The sequence below is a fragment of the Chanos chanos genome, chromosome 1 (genome assembly GCF_902362185.1).
Source record: "Chanos chanos chromosome 1, fChaCha1.1, whole genome shotgun sequence".
Classification (NCBI taxonomy): domain Eukaryota; kingdom Metazoa; phylum Chordata; class Actinopteri; order Gonorynchiformes; family Chanidae; genus Chanos; species Chanos chanos.
The window spans coordinates 21,462,667-21,474,831 of NC_044495.1; the positions used below are offsets into that span (position 1 = coordinate 21,462,667).

Here is a 12,165-nt window from a genome sequence, read left to right on the forward strand (position 1 = left end):
CCTCACCTGAGAACTCTATGGAGTGGAGTCATTTCTTCTTCTAATGTTGTTCCACCCTTTTTTCTCTCAAAGTGACTTTCTTTTTCCTTTCCTTTCCTCTCCTTTCCCTTCCTTTCCTTTCCTTTCCTACTAAATTCCTGTTCTTTCAATTTTCTTTTGTTTTACTATTTTTTTTTTGTATCCTTTTCATGAGAAACTGAGATAAGTGAATGTAATAAGGTCAAGAGCATAATGTAGTCTGGTGACTACGGCTGGACTCTCTGAAAACTCTTTGAGATTCTTTGAGAACATCCTGAGGGAGCAAAGACAACACCATAGAGTTTTCAGATCAGGCCGAATAGTCCTTGTGTTATACCTGTAAGCAGGGAAAAAAAGAAAAAAACTTCCAGGTCAGAATCGAGGAAGCATTTTCCTGGCCTGCCGTGTCCAGAGTATTCAGAGACTGTTCAGAACCTCAGTCCCAGCCGGAGACAGGATCCAGCCTGCTGCAAACAACTGCCAACAGCGTTAAAAATGACACAAAGTCATAAAGTCCCAGTCCCAGCCGGAGACAGGATCCAGCCTGCTGCAAACAACGACACAAAGATGCCAAACCTTTCACCTCACTCAGAGGAAGATTTTGATACGTGTCACAGACTGGAGGAAAAAAAAAAAAAAAGTTAATTCATCTCCAATCATGATGTAAGCATTCGTGATCTCAAGGTGTTTTTATTTGAGCTTTTTCGCTTGTGGTTTGCTGTGAAATTTGGCAGTACCCCATGTTGGTGTCTTGTGTGTAGAACACGGCTGGATTAGAGTTTGCTGTTGAATAGACATTAATCAGTTTACAGTTGTTGATTTTGCACATTCTCATTGTTTGCACATTATTACCATGGTGATAAAAAGTTCAGCTCCAGAGAGTTCAATGGAGACTATTAATCTATCAAAGGGTTTACTTGGAAACAAGAGAAAAAAAATACAAACTATATATATAAAAGCATATGATATATACTATATATAAATATAAATTACTTATAGTTGTATACCCATGAGCACAATATTACTATAGGGATGTCCAATAACATATTGAAATGTATTTATTTTTATTGTTATAAGTATATGAAATATTTAAGATGTTTGAGAAAGTATTGCTATGGTATCTTGTGAGGAAGAAAAAGACCAAATCACTGTTGCAGTGTAGTGTTCTTGCTCAGTGGTCTTAGAGAGACTATTCTGTTTTTCCATGTAATGGTCCTGTGAGTTTACTCAAGGGTGTTTTTTTCCTCGGGTTTTTTTATTTGTTTGTTTTGTTTTTGTATTGTTTTTTGTTTGTTTTGTTTTCAAGGTGGTTCTATGGTTATGTGGCAAGTTGATTGGTTAGGTGTGTTTTGCCAGTGAGATCTCTCTCTCTTTCTCTCTCTCTCTTTCTCTATCTATCTATCTATCTATCTATCTGTCTATCTATATTTTTTGCTCTCTCTCTCTCTCTCTCTCTCTCTCTCTCCTCTCTCTCTCTCCTCTCTCTCTCTCTCCTCTCTCTCTCTCTCCTCTCTCTCTGATGAGGTGGCTATACTAGAAGTAAGTACGCACTGGTTTGCCTTACTCGAGCAGCATGTGGAATGACCCTGTATTCCAGTTTTGTTTTATTATTTATGTGCTACTGTCTTAAGGAGCATGCTGATAGTCTCTTCTTAAACAAAGAGTGAGTTTTTAAAAAGTGTTGTAGGACTGTGTTGAATTTGAGTGAATTCTACATAATGACTTTTGAGACTAAATATGACCAGTCAAAGCACAGAGAAAGCATCTCATAAAACGTCTGCAAATTATCATGTCAGTATTTCACCATTTTTGAAACTGAGAAATATTTTTGAAGAGACATTAAACTGAATATTTATGACTATTTAAAAAGGAAAAATGAGTATAAGGTATAAACAGATATATTTTACAAGATGCCCATAACTGGAAATTCAGTATGCGAAGGCGATCTCTTCCACTTCTCAGTTCTCTAGCCAACTGGGAGTATTGTCCTTCATTACTGAGCTGTTCACCTGTTAACAATGGATTTCCACAGTGATAGAAAGAGACGTTTTCCAACTACATGACTAACACGGTGCTAATGTGTGTGGGTGTGTGTGCGCTTGTGTGTGTGTGTGTGTGTGTGTGTGAGTGGGTCTCCCCTGCTGTTCTTTTTCACCTCATCATGTGTGGTCCTCTATGCCCATAGTGAATGTGTTGGATCGGGAAGAGTATACAAAATAACAAAATAAGTTAACAGCAGCACCAATATGTTATGATGAACTCAGTTACTGTACTGTACATCCTTTACAACGTACTGGAAACTCTCTCTCTCTCTCTCTCTCTCTCTCTCTCCTTCTCTCCCCTTCTCTCCATCTGTGTGTGTGTGTGTGTGTGTGTGTGTGTCCTTATCCAACCCCAAGAGACTCAACATAGAGAAGAATTGAGAATTGTCACAAATAAAGATATGAAGGCTAAAAGAATGTCGAATCTGACTCCCAGTGAAGTGGTTAGAGTCTGAGCATACTTCTATTGCTGTGGACCTAGATATTTCCTTGTTATAGAAACTGTTACCAGGACATACACAGGTGAAATCAACACTTCTCTTTCTGTTTCCTTTTCCTGACTCTCCTCTTACCCTCTTATTTTCTTTCTCTCTTGATCCCTTCCAACTGCATCCCTGTATTTGACGTGTAATGTCTATAGATTGTTGTGTAAATTAAATATGAACTAATAAATGACATGCTAACATAGACGTCTCGCTTGTCATTCCAGAAACTTGAACTCCACATGGGTTTTGTATGTTGCTTAGATTAGTCCAGAGTACTTTATGATTAAACTAATATATTTTTCTGTGATTTATATTCTCAGCTGTGTCTCATAGGGTTGTTATAAAATGCATGGTATGAAAGCTGTACATGTGCAAAAATCTGCACTGTGGGCAATAGTGTCTAACACAATACCACACTGTGGTAGTGAATGACTGCTACAACGGCTGACAGCTGTGTGTTTTAGTAAGTATACTATGCACATTGTACCATGAGTTGGATGAGGTGACCTGGGGAGTTGGTCAAATTGCAGTCATTATGGAGATCCCAGTTTACCTCAATGACTCTGTGTGTGCTGTGTGTAGTGACCAGACATCCTAATGCTTAAGTTATTGTCATCTTAAAAAAGTCAGTATTGCACAGCCAATGCTGGTAGTGGTGTACTTATAGTTCTAGATGTCAACAATATTTGAAACACCAGATGCCCACAGATAGAACTCCTTATGATTCCAGAGCCTATGATGACTCTGTTTTGTAAGCCTATGTTTAGGGGTTGGGTCTGGGTAAGAGATTGGCCTTGGTACTTCCTTAGAGATAGTATCAAGAAGACAATACCTATTCAAATCTTGAGTTTGGAACAAACAACGTTGTATAAGGGATAAGTGTTTGAACAAAGAGGGGTGGTTTTCTGGACAGTGTTTACATTAAGACAGGAGTAGTCCCTAATCCACAACAGTTAACCACAGCCTAAAAAAAGTTTATCTGAAATACATCTTAATTTGAGATTAGTTACTTCTGGACCATGGAGTCCCAAATTAAATTAAACAAGATTAAATGAAAACTACCTGCCCTAGTCTTATTAGTGAGGTTGAGTACACTCAGTGCTGTGCTGATGTTGACAAGAATAGATGCTGAAAAGATTAAAATTGAGTAGAACTGGAGAAGAAAATTCAGACAAAACAACATTCACAGCAATCGAAAAATCTTGTTGAGCATGAGAAAACGCTGTTAAAGCAAATTGTTTCAAACTACTACATCACTGAAAACGAACAGTATACATCAGCTGAATCAAACAAGAGAAATGCCTGGACAATAATTTACAATGAATTCAGTGCCAATGAGCATACATCTAAAAGAAGAAATGTCTCAGAAATGTAGCACAGTGACTGGAAGGGACAAGTTTAAGACCAGTGAAGGACCTACAAATAAAGATACAGACCAGTTGCATGACTTGCTAACAGGAATAATAGGAAGCCAGCAACCTTTGGAAGACATGGCAAATGATCACCATCTGGACAGTTCAAATGAGAGATCAAGTGCACCTGAATGGGGTGTATTAGGATATTTCACTTTTCCTTTGTCTTTCTCCCCGTCAAACCTTCTGTTATATTTCTGTATTATATAACTTTTTTTCCATTTTTTGAAATTTCCTCCTCTCATTCCATGTGTATTTATTTGACTGTAAGGAAAAGTAATTTAGAGAGAAGATAGTTTGTCTTCAACAACCAAAGAGGCAAGGGTGACAGTTCCTTCCGCTACTGAATAAAAGATTCACTTTTATGAAAGGATGGCCATTACATATCATGAGCATAGTTTAAAATATCTTAAGGAAGAGAATAAAATGAAAATGCAGGTACAGCAAATAGAAGAACAGACTAAGAACAACCTTACATACTCTTCGTACTCTGACAGTGCATAAATTCCCAGTTTTACAGTGAATGGTGCCACACTCCAAAAATCTTCAGTTTATGAGCATGTGGAGAGACGGTGGTATATGCTTTCCTTTTTGGCTCAAAGATGAATGACTGGACTCCAGAAGTGAGTACCAGTGAGTATCTGTCTGTCTGGTGCTGTTTGTTGGTATTCATGTAGTCCAAATAATCTATATCTCTCCTTCAACATACAACATTAAGCTGAAGCTAAGGCTGCTGCCTTTGAGTTTTAATTTAAATCTGTATTTCCCCCTGGAGTAACACTAATCCTTGATCAGGAAACCAGAGAAGCCTATGACAGGGCTTTATGCTGATCTGGGGGATCACCTTATGGACTGGGGGAGGAGACAAACCAGTTCTACCAGTTAGGGACTATACGTGTTTAAAATGTCTCAGAATCACCGCTCCGTTTGCTGAAGGTCCTTTAACAGCGAACAGAAGTTTTATGCAACCATGGGCGTGGTGGTCTTTTCAACAATACTGATTGGCCCTTTAAGAAAGCATCACTTCCTGAATATTCACCTGTCGGCAGGTGAAATGTTTACGTTTGACTCAGAAATGGATGATGTGAGACGTCAGTGAGTTGGAGAAACTTTTTTCATCTCTTTTCTTCACATCATTTGGATCGTAAAGGAATTCTTGAAACCACAAGTGAGAGTTTTATCCGCCGTACATCCTCGCTTGTTGACGCATGTATGGTTTTAGGACTGCTGATGCTAAGGGAGACATTTCCATAAATGTTAGTGTTGACTGAACACGGATGATAAAAAAAAAAAAAACCTTTACGTTCCCTAACGTGGCAGTTCCACTGTATTTTTGTCGGGCGTAGGAAAGCTTTACGTGTGGCCTGTTTGTAAACTGTAGTGTACGTAATTAAGACGGCAATAGTCGATTAGCCTGGGAACTGCATTTTCTATTGTCTACTTAATGTAATTCGTCCAAATGGTAACAATATTTGTTTATTTTCTGTTTGATCACAATCTATAAATTCTATGATCATAGACGCTCAGTCAATCTGTAACCAAACACTGGTTTACTCTTCAAAAACACATATTTGAGTGGAAGTGTGTAACTGAGTTGAGCGTAGATCATATGTGTACATATATGTATATGTAGTGTGACCTACGTTTGATACGTGTTCTGGAGTGAGCTGTATTGTCAGGATCAGCCAAACTGCACAGACCTGCCGTAAGTTTACATGATACTAATAAATTAGTTACCCTTATCCATTTCTCTTTGGTATTAACCTTAGGGATGACATTGGAGCCCTCCTCCTGTATGAAAACACAACTGGTGAGTGCCATCCAGCTCCAAGAGGTCGAGCTGGAAGATTGTGACACCAGCAAAGCACCGGAGGAGGTCAAAGGTGATATTATTATACTGTTTAAACTGTTGTAAGAATGTTCTTAATTTGATATGTTCTTAGTAATTTAGGTCAAACAGACAGGTCAAGCAGGTCATATTTCTGCTTCAAACAGGCTGCTCTTATAATGTAAACTACCATTACAGCCCCAGTTACACTACTGTAGTTATGATGTTTATGTTAAAGCATCTGAGTTGAGTGCAGATTCAGACAGTGGAGGACAGTCATTTGTGTAATCTCTTGTCTCTACATTTTTGCAGATTTGTGAATTATGTGACTACCATCTCTCATTATCTTTTCCGTACTTTAGGAAACTAGCCATATTTGAAAAAAGAAGAAATGCGATGGATATTGATACGTTTTGAAAATCTGTCGTGGTGACAATGTCACGCTACCTGACAGTTCACTTCTGTCTACAGGACAATGACAAGGCCTGGAGACAAGGCCTTACTGTTAACAGTGTGTTGTGTGGTGACTTGATCTTTGTCTATATCTGTGTGTCTGTCTGTGTCTGCTAGCAGATGATAAACATTACAGCGTTGAGCAAGCAGTGGAGACCATCGGCTTTGGCCGCTTCCACATCCTTCTCTTCATCATTATGGGTAGTGCCAATGTAAGAGATACAAGTGTGTTCATCTTAGAGTTTTTCATTGTTCAGGCAGCAGAGATCGTACCAGTAGTTAGGTACGTTGTACATCTGAACTGTATAACAACAGCATGTAAGTGTGTGTGTGTGTGTGTGTGTGTGTGTGTGTTGAGATGGGATCTGTTGAACTGTTTGTATGTGTGTTGAGATGTTCTCTCTGTGTGTTGTAGATTGTGGAAGCTATGGAGATCATGTTGCTTTCTGTTGTATCCCCTGAGATCCGTTGCGAGTGGCGATTGGAGGATTGGCAGGTGGCTCTTGTTTCAACGGTGAGGAATCTGACCAGAGATCTGAAAAGTCCTGAACTTTATTTACTGTGGTAAATGATGCCTATACACAGACAAAGCACAAAATATGTATGTCAGTGACCTGTCAGGAAATCTGTGCTTTTTGTTTTGTGACCAAGCATAAGGACTCTTCACTGGACTTTAAGTGTGTGTGTGTGTCCAAACATTAGATGGTCTTCCTGGGCTTCATGCTGTGTGGAGTGTTATGTGGATATGTAGCAGACAGATATGGCCGCTGGAAGGTAAAGACAACTGACTCCTTTAAAAAACTTCATATGTTACCACTGGTGATAATGCCACTGTTTGGATCTATTATGTTTAATAGGTATGTTCAGTTATGGTGTGTGTATCTGTGTGTGTGAGTAGGTGGTGTTGGGAGGCTTTGTGTGGGGTGCATATTTTTCTTTCCTCACCTCCTTTGCTCCATCCTATGGCTGGTTCATCTTCCTCAGGAGCATGGTGGGCTGTGGTGTGGCTGCCACCTCACAGGGGTGAGTGTACACACACATGCGCGTGCGCGTGCGCGCGCGCACACACACACACACAACAGGTTTCATTAAATTGTCTCTCTTTCTACCACAGGTTTGTTCTGAAAACAGAGTTCATTCCTGCCAAATACAGGGCATCTCTGCTTCCTTTAGCTTCAGTGAGTGACAGTCCTATGAGAAAGTGGTATTGCTCTCTTTACTCTCAGTGATTTATCTTTGTCAGATTCTTTATACTAATGCCTCTATTTTATCATGTATCTTTTACCATACCATCTTAATAATCAGCTCTCGGGGATGGGTTAGGGTTATTAATGAACATAATGAGAAAAAAGACATTTATCAATATGGAAAAATCCATATTCACTAATCCATGCCCAAGCAGTGCATATAATGTATTTAATTTGACAAGCGTTCTCCTTTCTTTCGTTCTTTTCCATTTTTTTCTGAAGATCCTTCGCTTTAAAAGCACCATCATACAGAATATCAAACCATTACATGGCTCCTTTGAGAGCCACTGGAATTTTAAAAATTATAAATGGAATTTAAATTTGCACCACACAGATCTTTTGGATGGTAGGGTCCATGTTAATCATCATTCTGGGGATGACTGTAGTACCCACACTGGGCTGGCGATGGATGATCCGTCTGTCCATCATTCCAAGTCTAATATTGGTTGTGCTCTTCCAGGTGAATGCTTAACTGGCATAAACATTTGCGTTACAATCATGAAGTGATTAATGATGAAACAAATTGCAGTTATACTGTTTTACATACACAAAGCCAAACCCATTCAGGGAACCAGAGTTATTTAATGCATATCTAAACAAATACACCATCATATCAAATTGAAAAGTGGGAGAATAAATTTAGATATAAAACAGTCTGAAGAACTGGACTACTCTGCCACATTTACAACAATCCCCTTTCCTTTTCTCTCTCTCTCTCTCTCTCTCTCTAACAGTTTATCCCAGAATCAGCCCGGTTTCAAGTGTCTGCAGGTAACATGCGGGGGGCAGTGGAGACTCTGAGGAAGATTGCTCAGATGAATGGAGCTAATTTACCTGAGGGAGAGCTACGGGAACCTGTAGTGGTGTGCACATGCATACACAAACGCTATCTTCACCTCCTTTCATTTCTGTCTGATCCACAGTCCACACAAATACTGCTTCATGACTAATTCACCCATTTTCTGTATCTTACACACACACATAGAAAGAGGTGTTTGTAGCTGACTGAGTTCTGTGTTTTCAGAAACAAAGAGGAAATGCTTCCACTCTAATCAGCCCAACCTTCCGTAGAACATCCCTTTTGCTGTGGTACACGTGGTAATGTCCCTCAAACTCTCCGTCTCCCGGGTGCATGTGTGTATTTGTGTATACATGCGCTTGCACATCTACATGTATGCAGTCGGTAGTGGTGGAATAGCGCTAGACGTCCCTGTTAGTTTTGTTTATTTTACACTATGGCCAGGCTTTACGCTCATTCTCTTATACTGCAGTGTTTGCATCTTCTGTAATAATCACACAGTATTTGCCACAATCCAGCTGTGACCTTTAAGATTGCCGTGGTAACATCATTAGCTACATATTATTTCATATCACTGTTATGTTACTTGCTGAATGCTGACAGAGTGACTAGATGTATAGTGATATTACTTTTCTGTGGCGGTTATCTGGCAGGTTTGTGGCCTCGTTCTCCTACTATGGCTCAGTTCTGAGCAGCTCAGAGCTGCTTGAGAGGAACCTGCTGTGTGTGACTGATGCTGATGCTGAACATCATATCAAACATGACCAGGAGGTGGCGCCATGCTACTGCATTCCCTTCAACTTTGCTGACTATCAAACCCTCCTCATCAGCTGCCTAGGTGAAATCGCATGTGAGTCCTACCTTTAACCACTGAGGGGTTTTTTTTTCTTCTTTCGGTTTAGTGTGGACAGTCTGAACTGTGTCAGCTGTATGATTAAGTGGAGATCTTTTTGCTCAAGTTTCAAAGCAAAATGTGACAGAGCTAATCTTTTGTTGACTTGGAGGAAAGTCACCATGAATCCATCAGTTTTTAAGACCTTCAAAAAAATGGAGTGGACTATGTAAAGCTTCACAGACAAATGAAGTTTCCTGCTTTTGTCCCATTTTATTTATTACTGAAGTTATTGGTGAATTTCTCAACATTTTGAAAAATGGCGACAGTGTTTAGAAGAAAACAGAATTAACAGTAGCCTTGTAAGTATCCAGTCTGTGAAGAGTGGATGATTTAGTGTTGGTATGGCAGCTATCCACGTTTGTATTTGATTATTTGTCTTTCTTTTCAGTAATACCTCTGAACATTGGTTTGCTCAACATTGTTGGGCGAAAGCTCAGCATGACAATCCTTCAGCTGTTAACAGCTCTTTTCTTCATGTTAGTTAATGTCTGCACAACCATGTAAGTGTATTTATCTCTTATTCCTTCACTCCCTTCCATCTCACCTTCTCTCTCCCTCTCTCACTCCCAGTCTCACACACACACACACACACACACATACACAAATTCTTACATGCAGACACATATATTCCACTTTTGATGGCTCTGAGCAATGCTTTTCTCGCTTCTGTACATTTGAAATATATACATTTGACGCCTGAATGTTGCCCGTTTCTTTTAATGAACCAGTTTTCCTAAACGTGTCACAGACATAGACATCTAAAAGGGAACTATCTTACCCCCTCACGGGTCTCCCATTACGATAAGCCTTCACATGAGAATGTTATGAAATTGTAATGGAAAAAGTCTAAATGAGGCTTTGAACTCATTAAATTCTGCTGCCCTCTTCTGGACTACTATAAGAATTTTGTGTGAGGTTGAAAGAATCGTGTCTATCTTGAAAGGTTTTCTAATACTTATGCTGCAGGGTTTGTCCATGTGAAACAAGTCTATTTTAGAGAGAAATAGACTTTAGTAATAGAATTTAGTTTCATTGCTAACTTACATTAGTCATATAAGTGTTGTAATTCAGTACACCTCTCACAAATGCAAGTGTTGTGTTTCAAACTAATTCAGTCTGGTGACCCTTGAGATGTTGCTGGGCTGGATTTGGAGCCACCCTTGGTCTGGTTTGTGGGACCTTTCAGTGAGTATAGGATGGGGTACTTTAGAGTGGTCTGAAACCCAGCCTGGATCTGTTTTCTCCTCAGGTTTGGTTTCACCGTGCTGCTCTTCCTTCTCCGCTCCATAGTCTCCATGAACTTTAATGTGGTTTACATTTACACCGCAGAGGTGAGTACTCACCATCTGAAGAAATATGTGTACACAGACATTTATGGTGTTGAATTCTGTGAGAAATATGGTGTGAGTGTCACAGTGTGTGCACATGTGCACATATAGATGTAAAGGCATTTGTGCGTATTGTTTCAGGTTTACCCTACAGCTGTACGCTCCATAGGAATGGGCTTTTGCACTTCCTTCAGCAGAGTTGGTGGAATGATAGCACCCTTCATAGCACAGGTACTGCCCCACCCCTCCTCCGCCTTCCGTGTCAGGTGTTTTTTTTGTTGTTGTTTTTTTTAACGATATGCCACAAGGTACCAAAAATGGCTGATGTTGTAGTGTTGCAAAGTTATATTAAGAATTTGCCAACTTGGATTGAATATTGTGTTGTATGTTTGTGTGAACGTGTGTTTGTTAGGTGCTCATGTCTAAGTCAGTGGTGCTCGCTCTGTTGCCCTTTGCTCTGTGTGCCATCCTGTGTTCTATAGACTCCATCCTCCTGCCTATTGAAACCAGAGGACGTGCTTTACTGGTAAAACTATTGCCTCTGTTGATTTTGTGTTTACTGGTAAAACTATTGTCTGTTGATTTTGTGTTTACTCGTAAAGCTACTGTTAATGTGCGTGTGTTTATAGATGTAATAACTTTGAATCTTAACATTTAAAGTTAATGCTGTTACCTTTTTTTTTGCAGCAGCAGCAGACTCAGTGATGTTTTCTCAAGGAAATCTTCTAGTACTTTTATAGAAAAAATAAAACACATACAAATACTATACAAAACTATTCCTTCATTACTTGATACTTATTATTACGTTGCCTACCCCATGAAAGGGACGCTTAAAGGGACCACAGCTGAAGAAACAGATCACTGATAGAGCATGTATGGATTATTACACATCAGCAGTCAGAGCTGTGAGTTCAGAATTTCAGATTTTCTCCACTGAAGGGTAGCTGTACACATATATCTCTGAGTAACCAAAGGTCAGTATTCATTTGAGGAGACTTTACCATGCCATTTTTTCAAGACAGAAACAAAAAAGAAAGGTTGTTTTTTTTATAAGTTGTTTTTGTGTGATGGATAGTTGAACTAGTTTGAGGAATGACCCTTTCTGCTGGTATTAATGGATACAGTACTTATCCAAACGCCACTTCAACTGTGACAGAGAAAATAACATATAACACACTCCCACAATGATTAGACTAAAGAAGACACACTATTCCTGTGGCTTATAATGCAAAGTGGTAACCATGCAGTGATGAAATTTGTTACAGCAGAGTTCAGGGTAACCTACCACTGAATATGGGCAGGTCAAAGAGCCAGAGGCTCCAGAGTAAAGACCCCTGAAGCAAAGCAGTGTGGTTTTAACGTATTCAGCATTACTCAGATTAAACTGTCAACTGTGCTTGACTGGCTATCAAGTAGATGGACAACATTCTCTGTGCAGTAAGAGATGGTGAAGATGTGGAAACAAAACAGCATGATGCATGCTGAGGGCAGGGAAAACCTGCAAGTGCAAAGACTGACCAGCTGGACACAGCAGTGTCACCCTCAAAATCTCAAAAGTGTTCATTTTGTATAATTCAAACACTCTATTCCATTATAAATGATGAGATGGAATAGTGTTCCTCTGTGTGCAGCGGTCCAACAGATAGACATAAATAGAC

The 12,165-nt window shown here is 39.5% G+C and overlaps 1 protein-coding gene across 1 annotated transcript; it reads left to right on the plus strand.

The window, feature by feature from the left end:
* The first annotated feature begins 5,728 nt into the window (after positions 1–5,728).
* svopl (SVOP-like) lies at positions 5,729–11,212 on the plus strand. The gene is made up of 15 exons (XM_030771676.1): positions 5,729–5,840; positions 6,359–6,450; positions 6,654–6,752; positions 6,941–7,012; positions 7,137–7,261; positions 7,353–7,416; positions 7,820–7,945; positions 8,220–8,348; positions 8,510–8,583; positions 8,938–9,134; positions 9,568–9,679; positions 10,429–10,510; positions 10,649–10,738; positions 10,920–11,033; positions 11,195–11,212. Exons 1-15 carry the CDS (start codon positions 5,729–5,731, stop codon positions 11,210–11,212), a joined length of 1,506 nt encoding a protein of 501 aa, XP_030627536.1.
* The last annotated feature ends 953 nt before the right edge of the window (positions 11,213–12,165 follow it).